Source organism: Salvelinus sp. IW2-2015, linkage group LG15, assembly GCF_002910315.2.
Source record: "Salvelinus sp. IW2-2015 linkage group LG15, ASM291031v2, whole genome shotgun sequence".
Lineage (NCBI taxonomy): Eukaryota > Metazoa > Chordata > Actinopteri > Salmoniformes > Salmonidae > Salvelinus > Salvelinus sp. IW2-2015.
The window spans coordinates 17,753,232-17,780,893 of record NC_036855.1 but is presented as its reverse complement, the minus strand read 5'-3'; the positions used below and the strand labels follow the sequence as shown (position 1 = coordinate 17,780,893).

Genomic DNA, 27,662 nt, shown 5'->3' with positions numbered 1-27,662 from the left:
TGGTGGACATGTAGCCTATAGCCTGTTTTAGAGAAATGTAATCATCAAATATTGTAAGAGCTTTCATTGTCTGCTTATATGCTCCCTGTATTTATCCTACAGTTCTGACTTGGTGTACAGGGAGAATAATGTAAGAACAGACCATCTTCTGAATTCTGGCACTGTACATTTCAAAAGTGCTGAACAAATATTTATGTTGACCAAGTCCGTCCTAGCTCGCTCAATAACGTCTAAATCAAAATTACGGATTGCTTCTTATCTGCTTGTTGTCCCCTTATGCCATAATATGTATCCCAATTTTYAGTAGAAACCACATTTGTTTAAGCAAGTCAGCCATATCAGCTATGTTTTTTTTAAAGGCAGTAAATGAGACTGAATGAACTGTTTCGCTGACAGACAAGGCTCCGCTGAAAGCCAGGTGTAGCAGTGGTAAGGTGTTGGGACTCYACTGTTGGGACAGCTTTGTGTAGGCCCTAACAGTTTGTGGGCACCGTTTTGACCTTTATAGTTCAATGAATGTATTGTTTAGTGTTGTGTTGTGTAGTGGCTTTGCTGGCATGCATCCCACAATTTTTGTTTGTTTGTCCAACCAAGATTTACATGCTAAAATAGCCAACGCAAACAACCATCCATGTGATTGCTGTAAAAGGTTGTATGGAAATACAGCTCAGTGTCACAGTAAATTAAGGTTGTAAAGTTATTGACAAATTTACAATAGGTGTGCAATAATAAATGCTGTGTACTTTGCTGCCCTGCAGATGAAAACCTTTCTAAATTGAAATTGAGAAGGGTGTGTGGTAACTTCTTACAGCGTACAATGCCACAAGAGGGCTCTGATTGGTTATGCGCGCCACGAGTCTGGTGTCTACTGTGCAACACAGCACAAACCTAAACAACCGCGTAAAGGGACAGGCAGGGAATGACAAGAGCATCCACCGCCTGACCAAGCTGGCACACGTAGACCATCAGAGACCAAAACATAAACAGGGCATTCGTCTGTCCTCGTAAATGTGTCATGCGCGCAACAGACAGTCATTAAATATCCGGTAAATCAGGAATATTGTGCTGTTGCTCTCTGTATTGGAGGTTGTCGTTGTCAGACTACAGATAATATATGGGCTATTGAATGAGTAATATTTATATTTCTAGATATTAATGTAGTGCAATTATGCAATTGTAAGATAGGCTACTGTTGATATAAATACTGAAATATGGGTTCTAGATTAAGCAGACAGAGTAGTCTGGACAATGAGAATTTTATGAAAAGGCGTCGCAAGCATCTTGACAGCACAGGAGAAAGCGACAGAGGTGGAAGTCGAGGCGGCGGCGACTTTCTTTTTACAATGATTCTGAAATCAGACAAACTGCCGGGGATGCTGCGAAGGTCCAACCACAGTCCCTACGTGAGGCGAGTGGCATGGATCCGAGACATACAAAAGCTGCTCCGTGATCGCAGGATAGATCAGGCAACCGACGTGCTCAAACTATTGAGGAAGGTAAGGACACACACGCTACAGTATCTACATACATTTAATTGGAATTATTGCACACGAATCAAGCATGATTGCGCACAGTAGGCTGACGTCGCCTGCATCGATCTGCTGTCATGACAAATACCTGTCATCACTTATGTGCGCTGCTGATCATCATCATGTGTTTGGTCAATCCCATTCTAACAATTTTGATTTTAATATTTCAAACAGATACATTGCCCCATATGTAGCGAGCATAATTTAGACTGTCGTGGATGAGTCGGAATATTACACATTTTGTAGGCGCGCTACATTATTTAACCTCCATTTTAAGTACCTGCCAACACAGTGCCACAGGTGTTCCTCCTATTGACCCGTTATGGAAGGAGGTGTTTGTAAACTATTAGGCCCGCCCACCACTCTCACTGTCAGCTCTGGCATCTGGTCATTTCCTTGGCACAGCTATAGACCATAGTATGCAGGTGCTGCTGCTATTTCAAATAACTATCACAGTTACTATTCACAATATGATATACATAGCATATTGCACAGATTTGTCTGAGTGCATGCACTTTTTCAGATTTTCTAATAATAGCAGAAACAGGATGCCATACCAGTTTAGAGTGACTCTGCCATATATAGAGGGAATCTGGCATATATTCTCATGAATAGGCAATGCTAAGTGCAACAGCAGTGGTGTCACATGAGACTGTGTCACTGTCTGTAGAATAATTTTCTTAATAACAAAATGTTCCTATTTCACTACATTATCTTGTGCCATTCCACACATGTAATGAWAATGTAATATGCTTAGTATTGACATTTGTAGGAAAACCTGAATTTTACCAATTGAATTAAATCCTATTTTGTTTGTGTTTCGTCCTTAAATGTCTGATAATAAGGTTAGTTCATTTGCCACTGCATCTTGCGTTTGATTGAAATTAAGCACAAATGGGGATTCTCAGTTATTAATCAAGTGCAATCAGCATGTGTAAGCCCAGACCAGACCAATGCCCCCACCACGGTCCCCCTAACTCACGTCACAGTCTCCTCTACTGACAGGTCACTGGATGACTATTCTTCTGCTGCCAGACCATTCTCCGTATGGACCTCGGCAGTTATAGCAGGAGAATGAGCAGTCGATGGTTCCAGAAACACAGAAAATCACCCCATTTACATATGGATCAATTCAAGTTCTGCCTCAGCTATACAGGAGATATTTTTATGTAAATTCATATAACTCAAATATAGTAGGTAGCATTGACATAGTATTTGTATATATTTAATTGGACCATCGAATTGGTAATGATTGCTACACAACATGCTTAGTCATGGTTAGTAGCACACCAAGACACAGGAATGCATGATGGCTTGAAAATTCCCAAGCAGAAACCATTGTGTCAAGTTTGGATTTTGCTCTATTTATTCGCAATCTACGCATCATGTTTCTAAGGAATGATCAAGATTTCAAAACATGTTATCAGCTGAAAATAGTCCTTTCTATAACAATACCGAGGGTATGACAATAAGACTGTTGATGTGCTGTAACAGTATCTGTGATAGTCCTGTTTTTTAGCTCAAGCGTAAGCACCTCTCTCTATCAGGCATTGTCCAATCTGTAGTTAATTACGCTGAGGACTTGACAGAGGAGAGCGTAGAAACTCCTTAATCAAGGCAAGGAGATAACCCAGGGTGCCAAAACTGCATGACAGCCACATCACAGGGGACCCTGTTTTGATTGAATACGCCTCACATTATCAGCATTCAGGCTGTTGCAAATGGAGACAGGTCTCAAAAATTACATTCTGGTTTGCAACTTAATTAAAAGAGGTGATCCATCATCCACTGTAGAGTTAATGGGCGTGCTATGGTTAGGTTAGAGTTACTGTAACAACTGAAWGAACCTGTACGTGTATAGGCAACTGAGTTCATTATGTTGCATCTGCAGTAAAGTGGTAAAGTCTATTCTTCACAACATCCCATTTAAAAAGACTCCTCATTGCTTCAGACGTGGTGTGGTTACGTCTGTATTGATCATGTTTTAATGCCTCTGAGATGATCAGATGTGGGCCACAAGGACAAACAAAACAGAAAGGAATTATTTTTAGACCTGTCTTCTCGAATAAAGAGAAGGAGATTCTCGCTCGTTTTGTGTCTCGGTTGTGTTTACTGTTGCTCTTGTTAAAAAGGAAGTCAGTAATGTGTGGCTGCCGGCTTCCCACTCAAACTGTCCTTTGCAATCAAGGCCTTTTGTTGTGTGTGTGTGTGTGTGTGTGTCTGTCCATCCTCCCTGTCTCTCATATCTCGCTGTATGTGCACATCCATCTCTACCCCTCACATACACAGGCTAATTAGGCCTTTGTAGAACTGAGGCTCATGACAGCTATCTTATTCAGCCTGTGAAAATTGTCCTTTTCTGTTCCATTTCTTCTCTCCTTACTTAATTCTTAATTCACGTCTTAATAGGTGTATGCAAATCTTTTAATCCAGTTGGCTCTGATTTGTAGCTTGTTACGGGCAGCATTATCACTCAAAAGCCTTTAACTTTACCTGTCATGTAGCAACTCTTTCGTGTCAGTCTGCCCTAAAAAAAATTGCCTGCACCATTCATGGATAAGTTGTTTGTAGACTAATGTTTAGAATGTATTGCACAATGGCAGGCCTAAACAAAAGGCTTCATTAAACATCAAAAGAAGAAGCAAATGCTCATCCATCATTGAATGTTTATTGAACTCTCATATACTGCAGGATTTATCAGAAGGACACCAGTTAGTGCTAAAGTTAGAGATACAGGGTGAGCAATACTGTGGTACGCTAAAGCCCTTTGCAACTCCAAATCACTGAGGTGTGGGTGGATATCCCAAAAGAAATGCTTCTGCCTGGAGCAAGGCATATTAAGCACATTACAGTATTCAGGTAGAGCTCTCTTCAGACGAAAGCCTTCGCCCCCTTAAATGAATATTTTTTAACAAAAAACGTGCTTATCTGTGTCCAATCTACAGTAGCATCCCATTATTATCTCTGGAAAGTCTCAATACCCACTTTATACCGTATATTGTTTAATGTCATTAAAACAGATGCGTCGATTTGATCATATTTCATTTCACAATATAGCCTATGATCAGTCGGGTGTGTCTGTGATAATGCTGCTGTCTTTACACAATTAATTGTCTTCATGAAATACAAAAAGCGATAATTGTGGCTTTAAGGCACTTTGAGTTATACTGTCTCTTCTTGTATGATTTGGCAGGATCTGGGCTTGGAAGGCACATCCCTCAATGACATCTTATATAAGAACGCTGCTTTTCTCAACCTGGTGGACCCCATCTCCCATGAGTTGTTGCTCAGCCTGGCTCGTGAGATGCAGTGTCCCAAGAAGGTAAGCTCTCCACAACACTCATCTCATGGCGTATTGTCTGCTTGGCTTGGAATCAAGCTTCCAGAAATCAAGACGTCAAGAGAACAAGTCATGAATAGAATGAAATGCTGTTACAATACAATCATTATGGGGGAAGGTCTTCCACATTGTCTTGCAACTGCTTCTCCTCAGGGTTTGGCTTTATATTGATTGGTCCTATAATAATGTCTGTGTACTATTACCATACAGACGAACTGGATGTTGTTTACATAAAAATATTGATAAAACAATGATAGAATAATCTCTCAGTTATGCAACATGTACACATGATGGCAAATGATGTTGAAATGGGATGGGGATGCCGAAAGTAACCGACTTTACATAACAGACAATGAAAAGAAATAGCGTCTTTATTTCCTCACCATCCCTCCTGTTTTCCACAGTGTTGCACACAGCCTCTGATTACTTTTACTTTGCTCCAGCAAGGCACCTAAATTGTGTTTTGCTCAGGAACAGCTCAAGGCAACAGTCTTAATGTAGCATTCAATAACAGAACCCTGTTCCAGTTGTTTTGAACGGTCTTGAATGACAGAGATTAACAACTGTTTAAGAATAAAGGAACACTGAGCTGAAAATGTCCTTTCATGATCTAAAGCAATATTTCAATGAAGAATGCTCTGGTAGAATGTTTCTCAAAAATGTAGCGGTTACATAATGTACTGTATTTTGCTTAAACTTGCTGTGTTTTGCTTATATTGTATGTGGTCTCAAAGAGTGACAACCATATTTGGAACTAAACTAAAAACAGGCTATTCTTTTGTTGTTGTACTTGACTTTTCATTCTGTGTTTTGGGTGATTTATCTACCCCAGAAGGATGCTGACACCATCAAGTCGTCAGATAAGATTTGCAGACAGCTGATCTACCACCTGACCCCTCACTCCAAGTGGCTCAGACAGAGCATGTCCAGACGGAAGTCCCAGGCCTGGTAAGCGCCTCCATCTAGCCATAAGTCTTTCACACATAGAGCCACTGCTCCATGAACCCTGACTCCCCAAACGGCCCAAATTTTAACACCGCCATTTGAAATGGTGCCAGTGCCACACCCAGACCTCTGACCACCACCCTAGACATCATCTAAGTGGGTTTTGAGTGGGTTTGGCTGACATTCACTAGGGCTGGGACACAGCGGCCTCTGTACTGGCAGGGCAGGACCACAGATGCAACCAGAAGTGTCAGTCATTCCTCTGTGTGGTGCTGTTGTCACCACAGCAATGGATTGTGCAATGGTTTCAGTCCTCTTTGACTCAGAACAGGCTACATACAGACTACAAAAGTGGCCAGTTTGGTTGAGAAGAAATAGAGAGGTTGTATAAAAATAAAATCCATTGGCACCTTAGATGAAAACAGGTTATTTATATCAACCAGTTTTCTTGTCGTCATACTGCATTCATGTGCAAATAATTAATATGGAAATAGGTGGCAAATGAATTGACAAGATCTTCTGTATCTAGGTATTTACTAATTCTGTACACGAAAAAAGCAGGATATGATTACGCTTGTTCCAGTAATTGCTCATTTAAATTTTTTACAGATGGATAGACAGTGGAAACAATCAATTTTCTAAATGAATAGAAAATAAGCAGAAGAGAACACGATCTGATGAGTCGTTCTCATTGTGCTTCAGTCTGAGGTAACAGCACAAAAAGACAAAGAATAATGAGTAAGTATCAAAAGGATAGTAACATAAGGATCAAGTGAAACAAGGCATTGATTCCAATATCTCCTTGTCTTGCTGCTCAACTAATGTACAGTTAAACTCAAGCAAGGCTTTGATGCGCCTGCAGACATTGATGTCCCCCTGATTTAGGAGAGACATTAGATTATGTTGAGACTGACTCACTGACAGAATCTTAGAGTGTGTGAGGACGTGTTCCCATGTTGAACCTGTAGATGAGGTGGTTATTTTCACTGAGTCATTCAGCTGGCTCCATAAAACCTGCAGAGAGCGACTGTCTCACACAGTCTGAGGCAAACAGCAGGACAAACATTAGTCATCACCTCCCATTGCTTGTTATGTTCAGCTCTAGGGAAACTACACTCACCCGTATTCAACACTCAAACGGCACTTTCTAAGGTGTTCCCCTATTCAAAGTTAGTTGAGTTGTAGCAAATCACAAAAGAAAGGATTTCTGTTTCTGCTAAAATATTCTTGAACCTAGATGTTATCTGTCGAGCTCATTTTACTTGAGTAGAACATTTTACATTTCTCACTACTATACCGGACTGCAATTCTTCCTTGCTGATTCAATTGTGATAGGAGTTACTGCACAAGCAGTCACAAATTGAATGCTATGCAATGCACACAGATAAGCAGCTATACCACCCTGCTAAACAAATGCATAATAACTACCAACTATAAAGTCTCATCACAATACATCTAGCTGCTATAGCTACATCCACAGATCTTTCATGGCATATTCTGTTGAAAACTAGGTTTTTCTCTCCTGGCTAATTAGCAAATTCCTCATCATAGATTTAGACATACTCTTTATTTATCATATATGCATAGTCACTTTAACTATACATTCATGTACTGTACATACTACCTCAATTGGCCCAACCAACCAGTGTCCCGCCACCCACCACCCGCCAACCCCTCTTTTACGCTACTGCTACTCTCTGTTCATCATATATGCATAGTCACTTTAACCATATCCACATGTAAATACTACCTCAATCAGCCTGACTAACCGATTTCTGTATGTAGCCTCGCTACTATATATAGCCTCGCTACTGTTTTTCACTGTCTTTTTACTGTTGTTTTTATTTCTTTACTTACCTATTGTTCACCTAATACCTTTTTGCACTATTGGTTAGAGCCTGTAAGTAAGCATTTCACTGTAAGGTCTACCTACACCTGTTGTATTTGGCGCACGAGACAAATAAACGTTGATTTTATTTATTTGTATACTACTGTATATGAGATTAATGAGGATACAGGTTTAGTATATCTGAGGCACATCATAACATGGCAGGTCAATCCACAGGGGCCCTGTACACACAGGAGACAGCTGAGGATTATGACAGTTGGCAACCTTGCATGGCCACTTCCTCTCTGTCTGTCTGTCCCATGTTGAAATGTCAGACCTGTGGGATTATTTAAGATACTCTTTGAAGATGTAGGGTTTCAGACGTTTTTGGAAACTGTCCTAGAATTGGGGGGGAGCTCGTACAGCAGAGTCCAGGCTGAGCAGGAGCTGGGGGTGGGAGAGCCCAGAGACCAAAGGTGGCAGAACGGAGTACTCGGGTTGGGGTGTAGGGTTTGAGCAGCGCCTAAAGGTAGGGAGGGGCAGTTCCTTTTGCTTCTCATAGGCAAGTACCATGGTCTTGTAGTGGATGTGAACTTTGACTGGAAGCCAGTGGAGTGTGCAGATGAGCAGGGCTACATGGGAGAACTTGGAAAGGTTGAACACCAGGCGGGGAGCCCAGCCAACAGTGTCTTGCAGTAGTCCAGACAGGATATGAACAGATGAATAATAGAGAGTAGTGCTTTAAACATTAATGACTTTGCAAAAACAAAATTATGTGAGCTGTGCAGTAGCCCAAGGGAGATATGTGGAGAAAATGGTCTCCTTGAAGAAATGATTCTCATCTATAGTGTATAGCAGGATTACTTTTTCATCGCAATCTGTCTCTGTAGGGGCTCTTCATTTTGACAGTCAATATAGTTAGCAGATTAACATGCCCAGGTAATTAAAAACAGTACTTTTGTGTTTTTTCAACAATGAGCCTTCTAATTTACAGTGACCCTCAGACCCTCATAAGAAATTCCTCTGGATTTAATGGCCACAATATTGATTCCTTTAAAAAGGCTGTAAATGAGAGAGAGAGACACTCTTTATTCAAGGACTGAGACGTTTCTTTTCTTGTTCCCAGAGCACAGAAATGATGTGTCTGAGGAGCAGGGAATGCGCAGATGAAGTTTATGTTGCTCATCATCACACATTGCTTCCACAGTACATCATATATACACTATACTGTGCAGTATAAAGCCTGGTGTGACTAAATGTCAATACGTTATAGCATCTCTCTATATGAAAAATGCCCTTTTTCCACATTTTGTTAAGGATCGCACACTTTTTTCAATTTTCGCCTAAAATCTAACTGTCTGTATCTCTGGATATGCATATTCTTGATATTCTTCTTGATATTCTTGATACCATTTGAAAGGAAATACTTTGACGTTTTTGGAAATGTGAAATTAATGTAGGAGAATATAACACATTAGATCTGGTAAGAGATAATACAAAGAAAAATACATGTATATTTTTTTTTTGTTCCATCATCTTTGAAATACAAGTGAAAGGCCATAGTGTATTATTCCAGCCCGGGTGCAATTTAGATTTTGGCCACTAGATGGCAGCAGTGTATGTGCAAAGTGTTATGCTTTGAACACACCGACAGCTTCGATGCATTTTGGTAGAATTTGGTAGAATTACATTCTTGCAGCATTGTGTTGCAGAGGTATGGTGCATATGTTCGGTGTGGTGCATACGTTGGATTTATCAAACATATACGTCAAACTTTATGCGTAGATGGCTTGACAGAATTGGTAGCAGAAAATGAAATTTTCTTTGTTGCATACTTATCCAGATGATGATGCGTACTATTTTGCGAAATTACGCTGTCGGTGTGTTTGAAGCGTTAGACTGATTCAATGAACCATTGCGTTTCTGTTCAAAATGTTGTATCAAGACTGCCCAAATGTGCCTAATTGGTTTATTAATACATTTTTTGCCAAGGCAAAAACCTTTCATGTGCACCCCTTTGGGTCCCCAGGACCAGGATTGAGAACCACTGCTGTAGAGGTTTTAAGAGGGATTAAGAGGGTTTTAAGAGGGATTAAATTAAAAATAATAAAATTAAAATTAAATAAAATCTTATCAATCCACTCACAATACCCCATAATGACAAAGCAAAACAGTTTTTTTGAAATTGTTGCAAATGTATTAAAAATAAAAAACAGAAATACTTTATTTACATAAGTATTCAGACCCTTTGCTATGAGACTCGAAATTGAGCTCAGGTGCATCCTGTTTCCATTGATCATCCTTGAGATGTTTCTACAACTTGATTGGAGTCCACCTGTGGTAAATTCAATTGATTGGACATTATTTGGAAAGGCACACCCTATCTATATAAGGCAGGATTGTGTCGAGACACAGATCTGGGGAAGGGTACCAAAACATTTTTGCAGAATTAACGGTCCCCAAGAACACAGTGGCCTCCATCATTCTTAATGGAAGAAGTTTGGAACGACTAAGACTCTTCCTAGAGCTGGCCGCCTGGCCAAACTGAGCAATCGGGGGAGAAGGGCCTTGGTCAGGGAGGTGACCAAGAACCCAATGGTCACTCTGACAGAGCTCCACGGTGGTGGCAGAATCATTCTTTGGGGATGTTTTGCAGCGGCAGGGACTGAGAGACTAGTCAGGATCGAGGGAAAGATGAACAGAGCAAAGTACAGAGAGATCCTTGATAAAAAACCTGCTCCAGAGCGCTCAGAACCTCAGACTGAGGGGCGAAGGTTCACCTTCCAACAGGACAACGTGTCACGTTCCTGACCTGGTTTCTCTTGTTTTGTATTTATTTAGTATGGTCAGGGCGTGAGTTGGGTGGGTTGTCTATGTGTTATATTCTATGTTGGGGTTTTGTGCGTTCGGCCTGGTATGATTCTCAATCAGAGGCAGCTGTCATTCGTTGTCCCTGATTGAGAATCATACTTAGGCAGCCGGGGTTTCACGTGTTGTTTGTGGGTGTTTGTCTTCCGTGTATGTAGTTGTGCCACACGGGACTGTCTGTCGGTTAGATTCTCTTTTGCTATTTTGTTTCGTTTAGTGTTCAGTTTAATTGTTAATAAAACATGGACACTTTCCACTCTGCGTTTTGGTCCGATCCCTACACCTCCTCTTCTGACGAAGAGGAGGAAATCTGCCGTAACACAACGACCCTAAGCACACAGCCAAGACAACGCAGGAGTGGCTTCGGGACAATGTCCTTGAGTGGCCCAGGCAGAGCACGGACTTGAACCCGATCTAACATTTCTGGAGAGACCTGAAAATAGCTGTGCAGTGATGCTCCCCATCCAACCTGACAGATCTTGAGAGGATCTGCAGAGAAGAATGGGAGAAACTCCCCAAATACAGGTGTGCCAAGCTTGTAGCGTCATACCCAAGAAGGCTCGAGCCTGTAATCACTGCCAAAGGTGCTTCAGCAAAGTACTGAGTAAAGGGTCTGAATACTTATGTAAATATGATATTTCTGTAATTTTTGTATTTTTATACATTTGCAAAATGTTCAAAATAACTTTTTGTTGCTTTATAATTATGGGTATTGTGTGTAGATTGATGAGGGGAAAAAACAATGCAATACATTTTAGAATAAGGCTGTAACGCAACAAAATTTTGAAAAAGTCAAGGGGTCTAAATACTTTATGAATGAAGTGTACAATTGCATTGTGTTTGTATGAAGCAGAACAGTGCATTAGATCAATGGGCTCTCTTCCTTATTGCTCAGAATGAGCCATTGCCATGCTATTCCAATTCCTGAAAGCACTAAAGCAACATCAAGGTGCAATGCCTTTAATACAAATCTAAGCGTCTGTGGACACCAAGATCACACAAATGTCATCTTTCAAAGGGCATGAGGGTTTTTCTCTGATAGGCTCATKATGTGAGGTCATGCACTGAAACAGATATCCAGCCATAAGAAAAGGTTTTGCTTATCAGTCACATGTTCAATGTATTCAATTTCCACATCACATCAAATGGAACCCACACCTGCCGTTCACAGAGAAGTAGTTCTATCCACTGAAGCAACACAACTTACATGCTGACCAGACCGGACACATTGCTTGCGCGAGCGTTGCAAAATAAATGTACACATACATGTTATTCAATCATTGCACACACACTGCTCGCGAGCGTCTGCGTGGCCAGGTGCTGAAATAGAATCTGGGTCTATTTGTGATGCTCAACACGCTGCAAGTTCGTCCTCTCCCATCTTCTCATTGGTTTTTAGTAGAATACACTACCGTTCAAAAGTTTATTTTTTGTCCATTAAAATAAAATAAAATTGATCAATACAGTGTAGACTTTGTTAATGTTGTAAATGACTATTGTAGCCTGAAACGGCAGATTTTTKGGATTAATTGTCAGAGTAGAGGACCTTGTGCATTTCAGGTAAAATAACAACCCAATGTTGTCATGTGTGCTCCCTCTCTAGGTCACCAGGCTGCTCGTTCTGGCGCACACCTGTCACCATCGTTACGCGCATCAGCGCATTATGACACTCACCTGATCTCCATCAGCTCCTTGATTACCTGCCCTATATATGCCACTCTTGTTGGTTCCTTCCCCAGGCGTCATTGTTTCTGTGTCATGTCTGTGCGTTGTTCGTATTTTCTTGTTTTGTATTTATGTGTTTGTATATACGTTTATTTATTAGAACACTCACTCCCTGAACTTGCTTCCTGACTCTCAGCACACATCGTTACAGAATGACGCCTCACCAAAGGGAAGCATCAGGTAGTGTTTTTTTGTTGTTGTTTTTGTTTTGGAGGTGATGACAGGTCCGGGTGTCAGAACCGGAGCTACCTGGGAGGCCTCAGCCGGTTTGTCGGATTCCCATGCTTCGGTGGGTTCGATGGGTTCCCCTGCCTCAGCTGGCTCGACGGGTTTCCATACCTCAGCAGGATCGACAGGCTCCCATGCCTCAGCTGGCTTGACAGGTTCCCATGCCTCAGCTGGCTCGACAGGCTCCCATGCCTCAGCTGGCTCGACAGGCTCCTATGCCTCAGCGGGCTCGATAGGCTCCCATGCTTCAGCTGTGTGAACAGGTTCCCATGCCTCGACCGAGGCAACCGGGAGGTCTCACCCGGCTCATCAGGCTCTCACGCCTCAGCTGGTTCGTCAGGTTTCAGCACTTCAGTGGAGACGACCGGTCCGCTCCTGATCCCCGGGATCGTCCCTGTAGTTGGCGTCCTGTGGCTGGAGCCGAATGCACCGGGGAGGGGGTACTGTCACGTATGCTCTCTCTCCGGTGCTCTAGGTTGCCATCATCCCACGCCTCAGCTGGATCGACAGGTTCCCGCGCCTTAGCAGAGGTGACCGGTCCGCTCCTGATCCCCGGTATCGTCATCTTGGTCGGTGTCCTGCGGCTGGAGCCATGTGTCGGGGAGGGTGTACTGTCACGTGTGCTCCCTCTCCGGCCTCTAGGTCACCAGGTTGCTCGTTGTGGCGCACACCTGTCACCATCGTTACGCGCATCAGTGCATAATGACACTCACCTGGACTCCATCACCTCCTTGATTACCTGCCCTATATATGTCACTCCCTTTGGTTCCTTCCCCAGGCGTCATTGTTTCTGTTTCTGTGTCATGTCTGTGCGTTGTTTGTGTTTTCTTGTTTTGTATTATGTTGTGTTTATTTATTAAAACACTCACTCCCTGAACTTGCTTCCCGACTCTTAGCGAGCTCGTTAAAAATGTTTATATACCAGGACAAATTAGCTAGCTAAATTGCCATAAATGTTTAATGCTTTTTGACCTGTCCCCAAATTAATATAATTGGTTCAGAGTTTGTTTTTATATTTCAACATGCTTGTCCTGATCGCTTCTGGTGTGGGTGGACAAAATCAACGTGTGCGCGTGATGACGGATGCACGCGCGTGTCCGGTTTGGTCAGCATGTTACGCTATCAAATGCATTTTCTACGCTGGTAAAATCTGTTAATTCCATGTTTTCTCTTTGATGGCTTACAAAAGTGTTAAATATTTTTATCAATCAAATATTTCTGCCACCCTCTCCTGTTGACACAATCCCAAATCTATAACTCATTTTTCTGCCGTTTGTCTGTCTAGATATTTTCTTGTTTCAGTCATTAAAACAGGTTGGTTTGGCTTTCAAATGAAGTGTCATATAATCAGATGGTGAGTGTTTTTTGCTCTTGGTAATAAGGAAGTCAATGCTTTTCATTCTCTGAATGAGGAGCTTGGATGTTTCGAATGTTTTGGCCCATCACTGTGTACACTGCTAAATCCTCATGCTGCAGAATCTATATCAGCCTTCCGCTCCAAGCGTGCCCAATCCCCCTCCTTTATACATCACAGGAAGCACAATATGACACAAGGGCCATGTTCCCAGGTCACACACTTAGATGATACAATTAAGACCAAAATGTCAGTACTCAACCCCTCTATTTCCCTCATTCATTAAAAAAAGGTGCTATCTAAAACCTAAAAGGGTTCTTTGGCTGTCCCCGTAGGAGAACCCTTTGAACAACCCTTTTTGGTTCCAGGTAGAGCCCTTTGGGTTCCATGTAGAACCATTTCCACAGAGGCTTACACCTGGAACCAAAAATGGTTATCCGATGGGGACAGCCAAAGAACCCTTTTGGAACCCTTTTTTCTAAGAGTGTAAGCTCTGATATATCTTAACAGAGCTTTTGTACTTTCATATCCAAGAATGTCTCAAATAATGGTCAATATCCAACACTTTGTTTCTTTACAGTCTCAAGACAACCCTGCAGAGAAAAGTATCCACTGACACAGTTGACTTGTCTGGCATACCTCTCTCCAGTCGAGATGTCCGCCACGTGGCCTTCTACCTTCAGAACAGTGGGGATGCAGTGGTGGCTGTGGATATCAGCTTCACTGAGCTCCAAGATGAGAACCTCCGTGTCCTGCTACCCGTCCTGGGGTCTCTGCCCAAACTCAACACCCTGGCCCTCAACGGCAACCGGCTGACCCTGGCCATAGTCAAAGACCTGACTGAGATCCTGAAAGACCCAAAGAAGTTCTCCAGCCTGGCTTGGATTGATCTGGGTAACAACTTGGACATTTTCACCATGCCCCAGCCCCTGTTAGTGGCCCTGCGACGCCGCTGCAGCCTGAAGAGCAGCTTGCCCACCATCTATGAGTACACAGAGGGCCAACCCTACTGCTACCACATGGAGACCTCCATTGARGAACCCAGCCACTACGAGGAGGAGGAGGAGGCAGGGGAAGAGGAGGGGGAGGCAGATGAAGACGAGCTGGAGCCATGGGCTATAGGGGGGAAAAAGATTTCAAAGGACTTCACCCTACACTACTGTGAGAGGTGATGAGTTGAAGTCCCCCTGGCTCGGTTCAGCTGTGTTTGAAAGGCCTTCCCACAGCTTCAAGTTCCTACCTTTCCCATGTTGCCCTTTACACCATGAGCCCAATCACCCATTGTGGCACGAGGGATGTTTAGCACCACACATTCCAGAGACCATCGTTCCAACACAGCCACCAAATAATCTCTCACCATCTATGAGTTAACCCACACAAGACCACTGCAGTAACTGATTATGTTGGTGACTTACTGTGTTGGTGGATGGTGCTCCTGGGAACGAGGTGCGGTTTCATTGGAGGTGGGCTAGAAGAATTTAGGAAAAGGTGCTCTCTCTCTCGCCCTCTTAAAGTAGCAGCTGTGGAGCAAATCCCAAGGACTTCGGATCAGACGGCTTGACGGAGGAGCGGCATAACGCTGGTGGTCTAATGAGCTGCTGTTGGTTTGGAAGCAGTAGGTCCCAACCAGGTTCTCTACCAGGACTGTCACTGAGACTATCCCTGGCAGGCAGGGCCTAGCTCCACATTGTGTGTTCTCTGTTAATCTCTCAACAAAGGCTATGAAACAAGTTCAACAGACTATTCAGCCGACGAACCGTCACGTGATTCTGGCAAAACTGCTAAGTCAAGACTTTTTGCTTCCCCCCCCCTTTCGAAATGGCCACTTGTGAATACCTACGTAGATGTAAATGATGACACAAAACAGGGCTCTGTTGTATTTCCACAGGCTATTTTAGTGCACTGCTGGTGAATAAAGCCATCTTAGAAGACAACAGGTAGGACTCAACAACAGACAGTTGTTTTCACTGATTGTTTGCTGTTGCCAAAACTCTGAGATTCACCACTCTATTTTGCTGTTTTAGTCATTATCATTTTAGAACACATGTGGGATGAATGACAGTACAGCCAAGCCCCAAGGGTGGACCCATTCATCTCGTTGTAGTAAGGAATGTACCAAATGGAATCACATACGGACACCCTTTGTACTAATATGTCGTTATTAACATTTATATGTGCTTATCTGTTTGTTTATTGTGGGAGAAACATGACTGTTACATGTCAGTTGTAGGCTATTACCAGGACTGATAATCAGCGGGGTGGGCTGAGTATAGTGCTGGATAGTGGTGGTCTATGAAATAGCACATAATAGTTAAGTTGGGTTTACACACTGCAGCTGAGCTCCCTGCTGTATTGCACTTTAAGTAATGTGAGAAATGGATTTGACTTCAGATCCATTTCATTCTCTCATTGATGCATAAAGCTGTTTTTACCAATTCATCTTAATATCAATATTGATTTTTCACAATGATATTTCAGAAGCTGAACCACACTGACACCATAATATACATAAAGGTCATTCAGCAAACTGCTATTAATGGAGTCAATGCATTAACAATAATTGAATAACTGGATGTAATATACTTGTATCATCTGATTGAATATGTGTGAGGGTGTTTAATGTGTGTTTGCTGTTGTATAATGTCTGATTACTGTTGTAACTGTTTGTATTATTTATCGTAGTTATTTCATTGTGAAAAGGAGCACTCTAACCTCTGCTGGAACAATTAGGGGACACACAAGGGCAAGGTGTTAATGAACTAATGACATACAGCTTGCAACAAATGTTCCCCATTTCACTGACATTAAATGTACACTGAAATGTAGCACAGGAAATCGCTTTTCATGTAAAATATGTGTATGTTTAAAAAATATCAAAGGTGTTGTAATAGTTTTATGGGACTATGATAGGAAAAGATTTTGCTCACACTGTATATGTTAGCATTGTGTGTCATTGTTATACTATTTGTCAACTCTGGGTCATTGTATCTGTATGTGGTGCCATACTTAGAATGACATTTTACTGCCAATAAAAACAGTGACTCTAAGCAACTGTTTGCAGGATGAAGTTGAACAGAAAGAGAAGAGTAAGATTGGCATAAGGGTCACAAGAGCCCTAGTTAAGTTTAATTTCTATGTTAAAGTCATGATTGAGTGTTTGAGTGGGGGTGCAGGTGATTTAATAATGACACCGCTAACAACAAATGTGATGAGTTAATTGTTTGTCTCTTTGGGTTGTTTTGACTCGTCTGCCGCTGCTCATTGGCACAAACAACAGGAGGAAGTGTAGAAGTGTCAGTAAACAACAAAGCAGCTGTGCAGACTTGAGAGGTGATTGATGTGGGTGGCTAGGCTAGAGTTTTGGGGGTTGGAGGGGTACTGTGTGTCTGTGTGCCAGTGAAGTGGTTTGTCTGCGTTGTTGCATCCCATTAGTAAAAACCTTAAGCTCCCATCATGCACCAGGGCGACGCAGGGACAGGGATAGGGTGGCAGTCACAAGGTCTTGTCCCTGGTCCTCTCCTCCCCGGCCTTTTGTTCCTGCTGCCACAGATGGTAATGTGGCATTTCCACCAGGTGGCTCCCATAAGGTCACAGCACAGTGTGACTGTCACACCTCCCAGGTCGCAAATGCCATGTTCTATCTAGGTCAGACATACACACTGTAACAGTCAAGGATTGCCCACACCACATCTTGTAGATTGGGTCTTGCTTACATAGCTAGTCAAACATCATACATSTGAAAGTCTTAGTTCGCTTGTTGTGAATATTTTAAGACATGAGCAGATTTGCTGTATCTACTATGTTCACACAGCTCATGACTAAAGGCTTCCTGGGTATTTTTTTAAAAGGGAATCACAAAATGTATTTAAAGGTCGTAAAATACAGTGTGCTGTATCTCCTTCCTTTGTCCAGTGAATAGTTAGCACTGATCTGAAATTCAAAGATTATAGTTACCCATCATTCTTGTCTGATAGAGCAATAATGTTTGCATAATGAGTTAGGCGGAAGCACACTTGAATAGATTATAGAATTAAGCCTGCTTCTTCTAAATCAAGGGGAGGATAATTTTGTGTGATGCTTTATTTTCTATATAATAGCTACACTACCTGACCAAAAGTATGTGGACACCGGCTCATCGAACATCTCCTTCCAAAATCATGGGCATTAATATGGGGTTGATTCATCTCAAAGGTGTTTGATGGGGTTGAGGTCAGTGCTCTGTGCAGGCCAGTCGAGTTCTTCCACACCATCTCGACAAATCCTTTCTGTATGGACCTCGCTTTAAGCACAGGGGCATTGTCATGCTGAAACAGGAAAGGGTCTTCCCCAAACTGTTACCACAAAGTTGGAAGCACAGAATCATCTAAAATGTAATTGAATGCTGTAGTGTTAAGATTTCCCTTCACTGGAACTAAGGGGCCTAGCTGAACCAGGACAGAAGATTTTTGCACGATACACGATTCAGCACTTGCCGGTCCTGTTCTGTGAGCTTGTGTGGCCTACCACTTCGCGGCTGAGCCATTGTTGCTCCTAGACATTTCCACTTCACAATAACAACACTTAGAGTTGACCGGGGCAGCTCTAGCAGGGCAGAAATTTGACAAACTGACCTGTTGGAAAGGTGGCATTCTTTCACTGAGCTCTTGGCCATTCTACTCTTGGCCATTCTACTGCCTATGTTTGTCTATGGGGATTGCATGGCTGTGTGCTCAATTTTATACACCTGTCAGCAACGAGTGTGACTGAAGAAGCCAAATCCACTMATTTGAAGGGGTGTCCACATACTATATAGTGTATATTCACAATGATGGTTTCTACAATTGCCATCGAAGTCCCTTCAATCTTACAGCGATGCCATTTATCTATTGTTTACTTCAATTACTACTCTAATGACTTCCGGACCAGCAATGATAATCATACCAAAATATTTATTAGAATGAATTCTGATTAATTTACAGTATTAAAGTAAACATATTTTGTATCAACAGCACTTGCTCTAATCAGACACTCAAAACAGAAACAAAAGAGGAGTCTCATCTTCAGAAAAATTGATACAGGAAAGAGCATTGTATCTGCAATGAGTCATTTACTGATCCCATTATCTTGCTCCATCTCCTGTATACTCCAGCACCCTGAAAAAAAGGAAAACAGCAAGAAGCCAAACAGATAGACAGCTCCTAATACAATCTGGTACAGAGCAGCGGAAATACCCAGCAGATCTCAATAGGGATGAGCTATGCTTATGAAACATGCCCAGCTGACTCACTAAGCCTGTTTATACCTGGTTCTAACATGCGTCTTTTGTCCTGATCATTCGGATTGTGCCCACATTTTTWGACAGGTGTAGACAATTAAAAGATGCATTGTGAACTGATTTTGATCAGATGTTATAACTGTAAACGGGCAAGATCAGGACAAGATCAGGACACAGGATGCATGTTAGCGGGAGGTATAAACGAGGCTACTGATTCCCCACAGAGTGTTTCATTTGTAAAAAATTAAGGCTCAATAACAACACAACAGCTCTCCGTTTCTAACAACTGGAGCAGACCAGCTCTTCCCTCTGCACCCTCAGGCATACAGAGGACCAGGTCGATGCTTTCAGGACTGTTCTGTTCAGGGCTTCAACAGTAGGATGCTCTTATAATATGTGACACTTGATATTAACATTCTGTGTAACCTCAACATCTGTCCATCATTTACAACTTGATAGACCACAGCTAATATAATACCCCTCCCATGACAAATCAGATATTACATACAGTATGCCTATCCAACAGTGGTCTGTATTTAAGGGTCAGTGAATGTTTTCAAAAGGTGTGAGGAAAGTTTTCTGTTAAGCCCTACTAATACTTGTGTACTAAAATATCCTTATTTAAGCCTAGGCATTGGGCTTGAGATAGTTAAAGAAACTAACTCATATAAGCTAATTAACAAAGAWAAAGATAATTAAGATGTCTTATCTGCAGAATATGCTTATATGATTGAACTGTTGAAACTCTTGTTATTAGAATGTCTCCTTTCAGGCTCTGGTGTTGGCAGCTGTACCTCCTCCCTCAAATAGGTCTCAGTCATCTTGAGTCCAGAGAGGGGAGAAGTCATGCTTATCTATCACATGTCGCTGTTGCTATGCAGAATATCAGCAGGGAGTATGGCAAAGAAGGTCAGAAGGAACAATTGTTTCAATATGTGAACTGTGTGTCTTTATTGCAAACCATGTGAAGCGATGGTGTGAATAACGGGGAACCAATCACTTGTCTCCACAGTGTTTGTGCATCAGTCACCTCCTCCTAGGGGGAGATAGTTTCCACCTTGAACTAGGGGAGAGAACAAAGTGACAACAAATGTCCTAAGTTCTTAGTACTGAACAAAACAAGTTATTTGTATTTGGGGCCCAAGGTCTGGCACGRGATGTGTGGGGTTAGTGTTTGGAACCATTGTACATCATATCTGAAGTTGCACCTATCCTGACCTATCCTGAGATGGTGTGTGTGTRTGTACAGTATATAACCCAGAAGCTAACTCCACTCAGGGGGCTCTCACTCCACCACCTGTGGGGGTGGGACGACCAGCCTCCTTGTTATAAGTATTTTAATAAAAGTAATACCTTGATTGATTATTAATTTAGCCGCTCCTCATTATTGATTAAGGGTCGAATTTCCAACACATTCTTGGCCGCCTAAGGATCCTACAGGAAGACGGGGCGGGTGGATACCACCTCCGAACATAGTATAAGGAGAGAGATGAGATTGGTTCATTTAATCAATAGCGTCAACAAAAAAAATACGATTTTTTTTAAATGTAGAAGCCCCTGTTGAGGGTACGCTCGGAGTGAGATCTTCCTTAAGAGGGCCACAGCTGAAGTAACTAGCAGGACTGAGTTGAATTGATAAGTGTGTTTAAGTGAGGTATCCTTGGACATAATTGTTAATTAGCCAGTTGTGGGCAACCAAGATTCCAGATCCGTGGTACTGATTTGATCACAGTAGGATTTGGTGAGGTGGTGTGGAGTGAAGGACCAGAGCACGAGTGCACTCAGCTTGGCGAAGCTCATTTACCAGAGGGTATTTGAACGAGGGACCAGAGTGCAGGTGATTCCTTGCGAGGATATTTGACTTGGTGAAGTTCAATTTGTAACGTGTATGTAATTGATCAAATGTTTTGTTGTAAATGAGGTAAACAGGCATGCCCTGGGTTACTATTGTTAGATGTTATTGTGAGTGTTTTGTTATTGGATTTTAGGACCGTGTTACATAGTTAGATAGGAGACACCGGTACTCTTTAGGCAGTTTTGCATATTTAGGTAAACATAAAAGGAGTTGTACCACAGTGGTTGCAATAGGTAACATTCCCGTGTGGAGACAACATCCCGTTTCGGGACCATTGATTAGGCAATACTCTGAGGGTAATATTGGCAACCCTTTACAAGTGACCAAGATTTTGACATCTAAAAACAGCGCTAACGGGTTTTCCTCGTCTGTCTCATTCTCCTGTGTGTTTGTGTTCCTATGTGTGTGTGTGAATGTGATATGAGAGTTGTGTGAGTGTAGAAATAAGTGTTCATCTGAAGTTTCTATAATAACATGTAGAAATTAGCATAATATGAGATTGGAATTTGTGATTTAAATTTGGATAATAAGTTTCGATATATGGCRTTATCTTGGGGTTCCGTCCATCACTGCCCATCATAGAATATCACGGGATAGGGGCAAGTCTATAATTCTGGAAGTCTAGATTTTTGGGATTCTGCTGGGAGTGTTTGCAGAGCTGCCATGTAGCAAGGGGGAGTCGTTGGAAATGCAGTGGTTCATTAATGTGAGTACCTAAGATTCTAACGTTATATATGGATTCTGTGAAAATGTGGAAAAGTGACAAAGTGTATGTGTGTATAATCGATTACTAGAGATTTGATGAAGTAATGATGGAACTAAATTATGAATAATATACTAACTTGTGCACCCAGACGTAGACATATGTCGGGTGGAAAAATAGTAAATACACGTTTTTTCTGAGTTGGTCCCCTTTTATGGATCATTTTATAAAACGTTGAAGCATTATATGACTGTCTAAATGCTTATGGGATTTTATCCATCTAGGTAAAACATTGAGAGAAACTGCCCTTAATGTCACGTTCCTGACCTGTTTTCTGTTGTTTTTGTATGTGTTTAGTCGGTCAGGGCGTGAGTTGGGGTGGGCATTCTATGTTATGTGTATCTATGTTGGTTAATGGGTTACCTGATATGGTTCTCAATTAGAGGCAGGTGTAATTCATTTCCTCTGATTGAGAACCATATTAAGGTAGGATGTTCTCACTGTTTGTTTGTGGGTGATTGTCTTCTGTGTCTGTGTTTGTCGCGCCACACGGGACTGTTTCGGTTTGTGTAGTCTATTCCTGTTCTGCGTGTTTATGTAAGTTTTTCCAGTTCAGGTCTGTCTACGTCGTTTTGTTATTTTGTTAATTATCAAGTGTAGTTCGTTTTCGTCTTGTTCAATAAATTCATCATGTCTTCATTACCCGTTGCGTCTTGGTCCAATCTCTCTCCTCAAGACGATCGTTACACTTAAGGCCTGAAAAATGTATATTTTGCAGWTAAAGATGAGTTGCTATATTTATTGAATATATCCTTTTCCCATACAGTTACAGTGAATTAAGATCGAATCTTGATGTAATTTATACATCATACAAAGCCAAATTAGGGTTTGCATCAAACTAATTATCTTTGTGGAGTTAATGTGATGTAGTAAAGTAATTTAAATATGTTGCATGAGAAAAGATAATCTGCTTTCATTACAAGGCGCAAGATTTGTTAATGGATGTCGATTACATTTTTTGGATTGCTGTGATTGTGAATAAATCCCCTTTGCGCATGTCGAAATCTCTGTGGAGAAACACTTGACTGGACTTTAAGGCTATTTTCTGGTCAATTGTGTCGGTATTATGTGCCAGATGTTAAGACTACAGACTGTTATAATTGGGCTATTTGCGGAATTTGATGGTCATTTCAATAGCATTGGGTCTATGTTACTGACTGTTTCTGATTGTGATTTCAACTATTGCCATGTTTTTTCTTAAAGTTTTAGCTATAAACTGGATGCGTTTCCAGCTTGCTTAGTTTGATTTTGATGACTCCTTAATCGCCTGATAGAATAGGCTACTAGGAATGATGTCGTAATTTAAATCACTGAATCAAATATTAATGATATGGTTATGAACTGAATATATGCTTGTTAAAACCTTTTTTTTTAAAGCAGGTGTTTGTTTTATTACCTGTAGCCTTATCAGAAGGGACAATTACTAAATCTTATGAATTCTAATAATAGCGGATAGGCAATTGCGATAGATCTGTGACCATGATCATAGTTGATAATTAAATATGGGTAATTATTGCATGACGATATAAGGCTACAAAAGCAATGTATTGATGTTGTGGACAGAAAGAGGCTCTATCATTGTGAACTATTAGCTCCCATCGAAATKTATTTTTTCCTTATGAACTGTTGCGGATGCATGTTAATAGCAGAGGTTGCTATTAAAAATATAGAGTAATATTGTTTGGGTAGACTGAAATGAAAACAATGCCTTCCAATAATTTGAATGGAAATATGTTATTAGTTATTGGTGGTTTTTGGATAGACAACTAATGCCATGTTTTAGTCCGCTGGGCTATATCGGGCTATCTGTTGGGGCCGCAGTGGGACATTTGCAGCAGAGGTCAGGGTTTTATAGTTTAGGTAACACCATTGAATTTKAGCAAGAAGTTAATCTATTTCCATTGCGGGGAACAGTGTTTACATTTTTTTTAGGTAGGTCCAAGTAAATGTTTTATTTTTTGACGTTTTAATCTCGTGGGAGATTTTATGTCGTCTTGTTCTAAAATAAATKTGTAAAGGGAACTGGCCAGTCTTTTTTTGTTTGTTTTTGCCATATGGTTTGCAAATACCCACTCACAACACATTTGTGGTCAAGTGGGTTTTCACGGGTTAGTGCCGAGGCATCTTAAAAGGGCACACGCATGGAATTTTCTGAAGTTTTTATTTTCTGAGTTTTAATTGAACACATGTAAATTATTTTGTTAAGAAATGTACTGTAAACCTGGGATACGAAATGTTTGAAATGTTTGACTGTTTTTCATTAATTAGTCTAATATAGTAAGAAACACTTACTAACATTGTATCTTTATGGAGTTATTATGGGTAGTGGTTCTAATTCTATTTTGTTATTTGAAATGGTTTTGTTATATTTTTAACCAGTGTTTTATTTTTTTTAACACATTACTCACATTGTGAGTCTTGTGTCAAAATGGTGCAATAGTGATATGTAGGAGTGTATCGRGGGATACATAAAGGAGTGTACCGTTGTGTTGCTTGTTCTGTTCTGTTTCAATACAAATCTCACCAGATTGGATCTGCTGGATTGCTGAGATTCTCCCGATGGGTTAGAGGTCTAACTTCCTGATCCTGTGACTCTGCAATGAAGTTGACAATGTGATGGGAGTATAAGCCAATTTGAGAAGAAAAAAWAAATTCWACAGAATTTGTTGTTGTTCTCTTTGACTTATGTTGAGAGATTTGTATTAAGAATAATTGGTAAAAGTACTAATTTGTCATATAGTCAATGCTTGTCTGGATTTCCTGAATCAGAAATGAACTGAACTAAACTGTTGTTCTGATCTGTCCTCTCTCTCTTTCTCTCTCTCTCTCTCGGGTTATCAAATCAAATCAAACTTAATTTGTCACATGCGCCGAATACAACAAGTGTAGACTTTACCGTGAAATGCTTACTTACAAGCCCTTAAGCCCTTAACCAACAGTGCAGTTCAAGAAGAGTTAAGAAAATATTTACCAAGTAAACTAAAATAAAAAGTAATAATAAAAAGTAACACAATAAGAATAACAATAACGAGGCTATATACAGGGGGCACCGGTACCGAGTCAGTATGCCGGGGTACAGGTTAGTTGAGGTAATTTGTACATGTAGGTGGGGGTGAAGTGACAATGCATWGATAATAAACAGCGAGTAGCATCAGTGTACAAAAGGGAGTGGGATGGGAGGGGTGTCAATGTAAATTGTCCGGTGGCGGTTTCATTAATTGTTCAGTCATCTTATGGCTTGGGGGTAGAAGCTGTTGAGGAGCCTTTTGGTCCTAGACTTGGCGCTCCGGTACCGCTTGCTGTGTGTTAGCAGAGAAAACAGTCTATAACTTGGGTGCTGGCGTCTATGACAATTTCATGGGCTTTCCTCTGACACCGCCTATTATATAGGTCCTGGATGGTAGGAAGCTTGGCCCCAGTGATGTACTAGGCTGTTCACACTACCCTCTGTAGTACCTTACGGTCAGATGCCGAGCAGTTGCCATACCAGGCGGTGATGCAACCGGTCAGGATGCTCTCGATGGTGCAGCTGTAGAAACTTTTGAGGATCTTTTGAGGATTTTCCCCCTGAGGCGGAAAAGTTTTTGTCGTGCCCTCTTCATGACTGTCTTGGTATGTTTGGACCATGATAGTTCGTTGGTGATGTGGACACCAAGGAACTTGAAACTCTCGACCCACTCCACTACAGCCCTGTCGATGTTAACTTATTTTGGCTGCAGGTGCAGTATTGAGTAGCTTGGATGAAAGGTGCACAGAGGTGCCCATATTAAACGGCCTGCTCCTTAKTCCCAGTTGCTAATATATGCATATTRTTATTCATATTGGATAGAAAACACTCTGAAGTTTCTAAAACTGTTTGAATTRTGTCTGTGAGTATAACAGAACTCATATGGCAGGCAAAAACCTGAGAAGTTCCACTTCCTGTTTGAATTGTTTCTGAGGTGTCAGATTTTCAACCATGCTCTCAATTGAAATGACAGCGAGATATAGATGAGTTTTCACTTCCTACGGCTTCCACTAGATGTCAACAGTCAACAGAACTTTGTCTGATGACTCTAATGTGAAGGGGGGCCGAAGGAGACAGGAATGAGTAATCACTTCCACGGGCTGATCACGCATTCACCATGTGCCTTCACATGAGTAGGACGTCCGTTCCATCGCTCTTCTGAAGTCAATCTAATTTTCCGGTTGGAACGTTATTCAAGATGTATGTTAACAACATTCTAAAGATTGATTCAGTACATCGTTTGACATGTTTCTACTGACTGTTACGGAACTTTTGGACATTTCGTCACGTTATAGTGGACGCGCTTTGTGACTTTGGTTAGCGCATTTGGTAAACAATTCCAAAGTAGCTAATTGGACATAAATAACGGACATTATCGAACAAATCAAGCATTTATTGTGGAYCTGGGATTCCTAGGACTGCATTCTGATGAAGTTCATCAAAGGTAAGGAAACATTTATCATGTATTTTCTGGTTTCTGTTGAGTCCAACATGGCGGCTAATTTGGCTATTGTTCTSAGCTCCGTCTCAGATTATTGCATGSTTTATTTTTCCGTAAAGTTTTTTTGAAATCTGACACAGCGGTTGCATTAAGGAGAGGTATATCYATAATTCCATGTGTATAACTTGTATTATCATCTACATTTATGATGAGTATTTCTGTTGAAATGATGAGGCTATGCACTATCACTGGATGTTTTTGGAACTAGTGAATCTAACGCGCCAATGTAAACTCAGATTTTTTGTTATAAATATGAACTTTATCAAACAAAACATGCATGTATTGTGTAACATGAAGTCCTATGGGTGTCATCAGATGAAGATAATCAAAGGTTAGTGATTAATATTATCTCTATTTCTGCTTTTTCTGAMTGCTATCTTTCGCTGGAAAAATGGCTGTGCTTATTGTGGTTTGATGGTGACCTAACATAATCATTTGTAGTGCTTTCGCTGAAAAGCATATTTTAAATCGGACACTTTGGTGGGATTAACAAAAAGAATACCTTTAAAATGATATGAGACACATGTATGTTTGAGGAATATTAATTATGAGATTTCTGTTTTTTGAATTTGGCGCCCTGCACTTTATCTGGCTGCTGTCATATCGATCCCGGTAGCGGGATGCAGCCATAAGAAGTTTTAATGGGGGCCTGTTTGGCCCGCCTTTTCCTGTAGTCCACAATCAGCTCCTTTGTCTTGCTCACATTGAGGGAGAGGTTGTTGTCCTGGCCCCACACTGACAGTTCTCTGACCTCCTCCCTATAGGCCATCTCATCGTTGTCGGTGATCAGGCCTACCACTGTTTTGTCATCAGCAAACTTAATGATGGTGTTGGATTTGTGTTTGGCCACGCAGTCGTGGGTGAACAGGGAATACAGGAAGGGACTAAGTACACACCCCTGAGGGGCCCCAGTGTTAAGGATCAGCGTGGCAGACATGTTGTTGCCTACTCTTACCACCTGGGGGCGGCCMATCAGGAAGTCCAGGATCCAGTTGCTGAGGGAGGTGTTTAGTCCCAGAGTCCTTAGCTTAGTGATAAACTTCGTGGACACAATGGTGTTGAACGCTGAGCTGTAGTCAATGAACAGCATTCTCACATAGGTGTTCCTTTTGTCCGGGTGAGGAAGGGCAGTGTGGAGTGTGATTKAGATTGCGTCATCTGTGGATCTGTTGGGGCGGTATGCGAATTGGAGTGGATCTATGGTGTCCGGGAAGGATGCTGTTAATGTGAGCCATGACCAGCCTTTCAAGCACCTCATGGCTACCGGCGTGAGTGCCACGGGGCGGTAATCATTTAGGCAGGTTACCTTTGCTTCCTTGGGCACAGGGACTATGGTGGTCTGCTTGAAACATGTCGGTATTACAGACTCGGTCAGGAAGAGGTTGAAAATGTCAGTGAAGACACTTGACAGTTGGTCCGCGCATACTTTGAGTACACGTCCTGGTAATCCGTCTGGCCCAGCGGC

At 41.6% G+C, this 27,662-nt stretch overlaps 1 protein-coding gene across 1 annotated transcript; it reads left to right on the top strand.

Annotated features, from left to right (window-relative positions):
* The first annotated feature begins 915 nt into the window (after window positions 1-915).
* Window positions 916-16,864, top strand: LOC111973825 (leucine-rich repeat-containing protein 75B-like). The gene is made up of 4 exons (XM_024001243.2): window positions 916-1,496; window positions 4,723-4,851; window positions 5,702-5,817; window positions 14,398-16,864. Exons 1-4 carry the CDS (start codon window positions 1,212-1,214, stop codon window positions 14,987-14,989), a joined length of 1,122 nt encoding a protein of 373 aa, XP_023857011.1. The 5' UTR covers window positions 916-1,211; the 3' UTR covers window positions 14,990-16,864.
* Window positions 16,865-27,662: the final 10,798 nt, after the last annotated feature.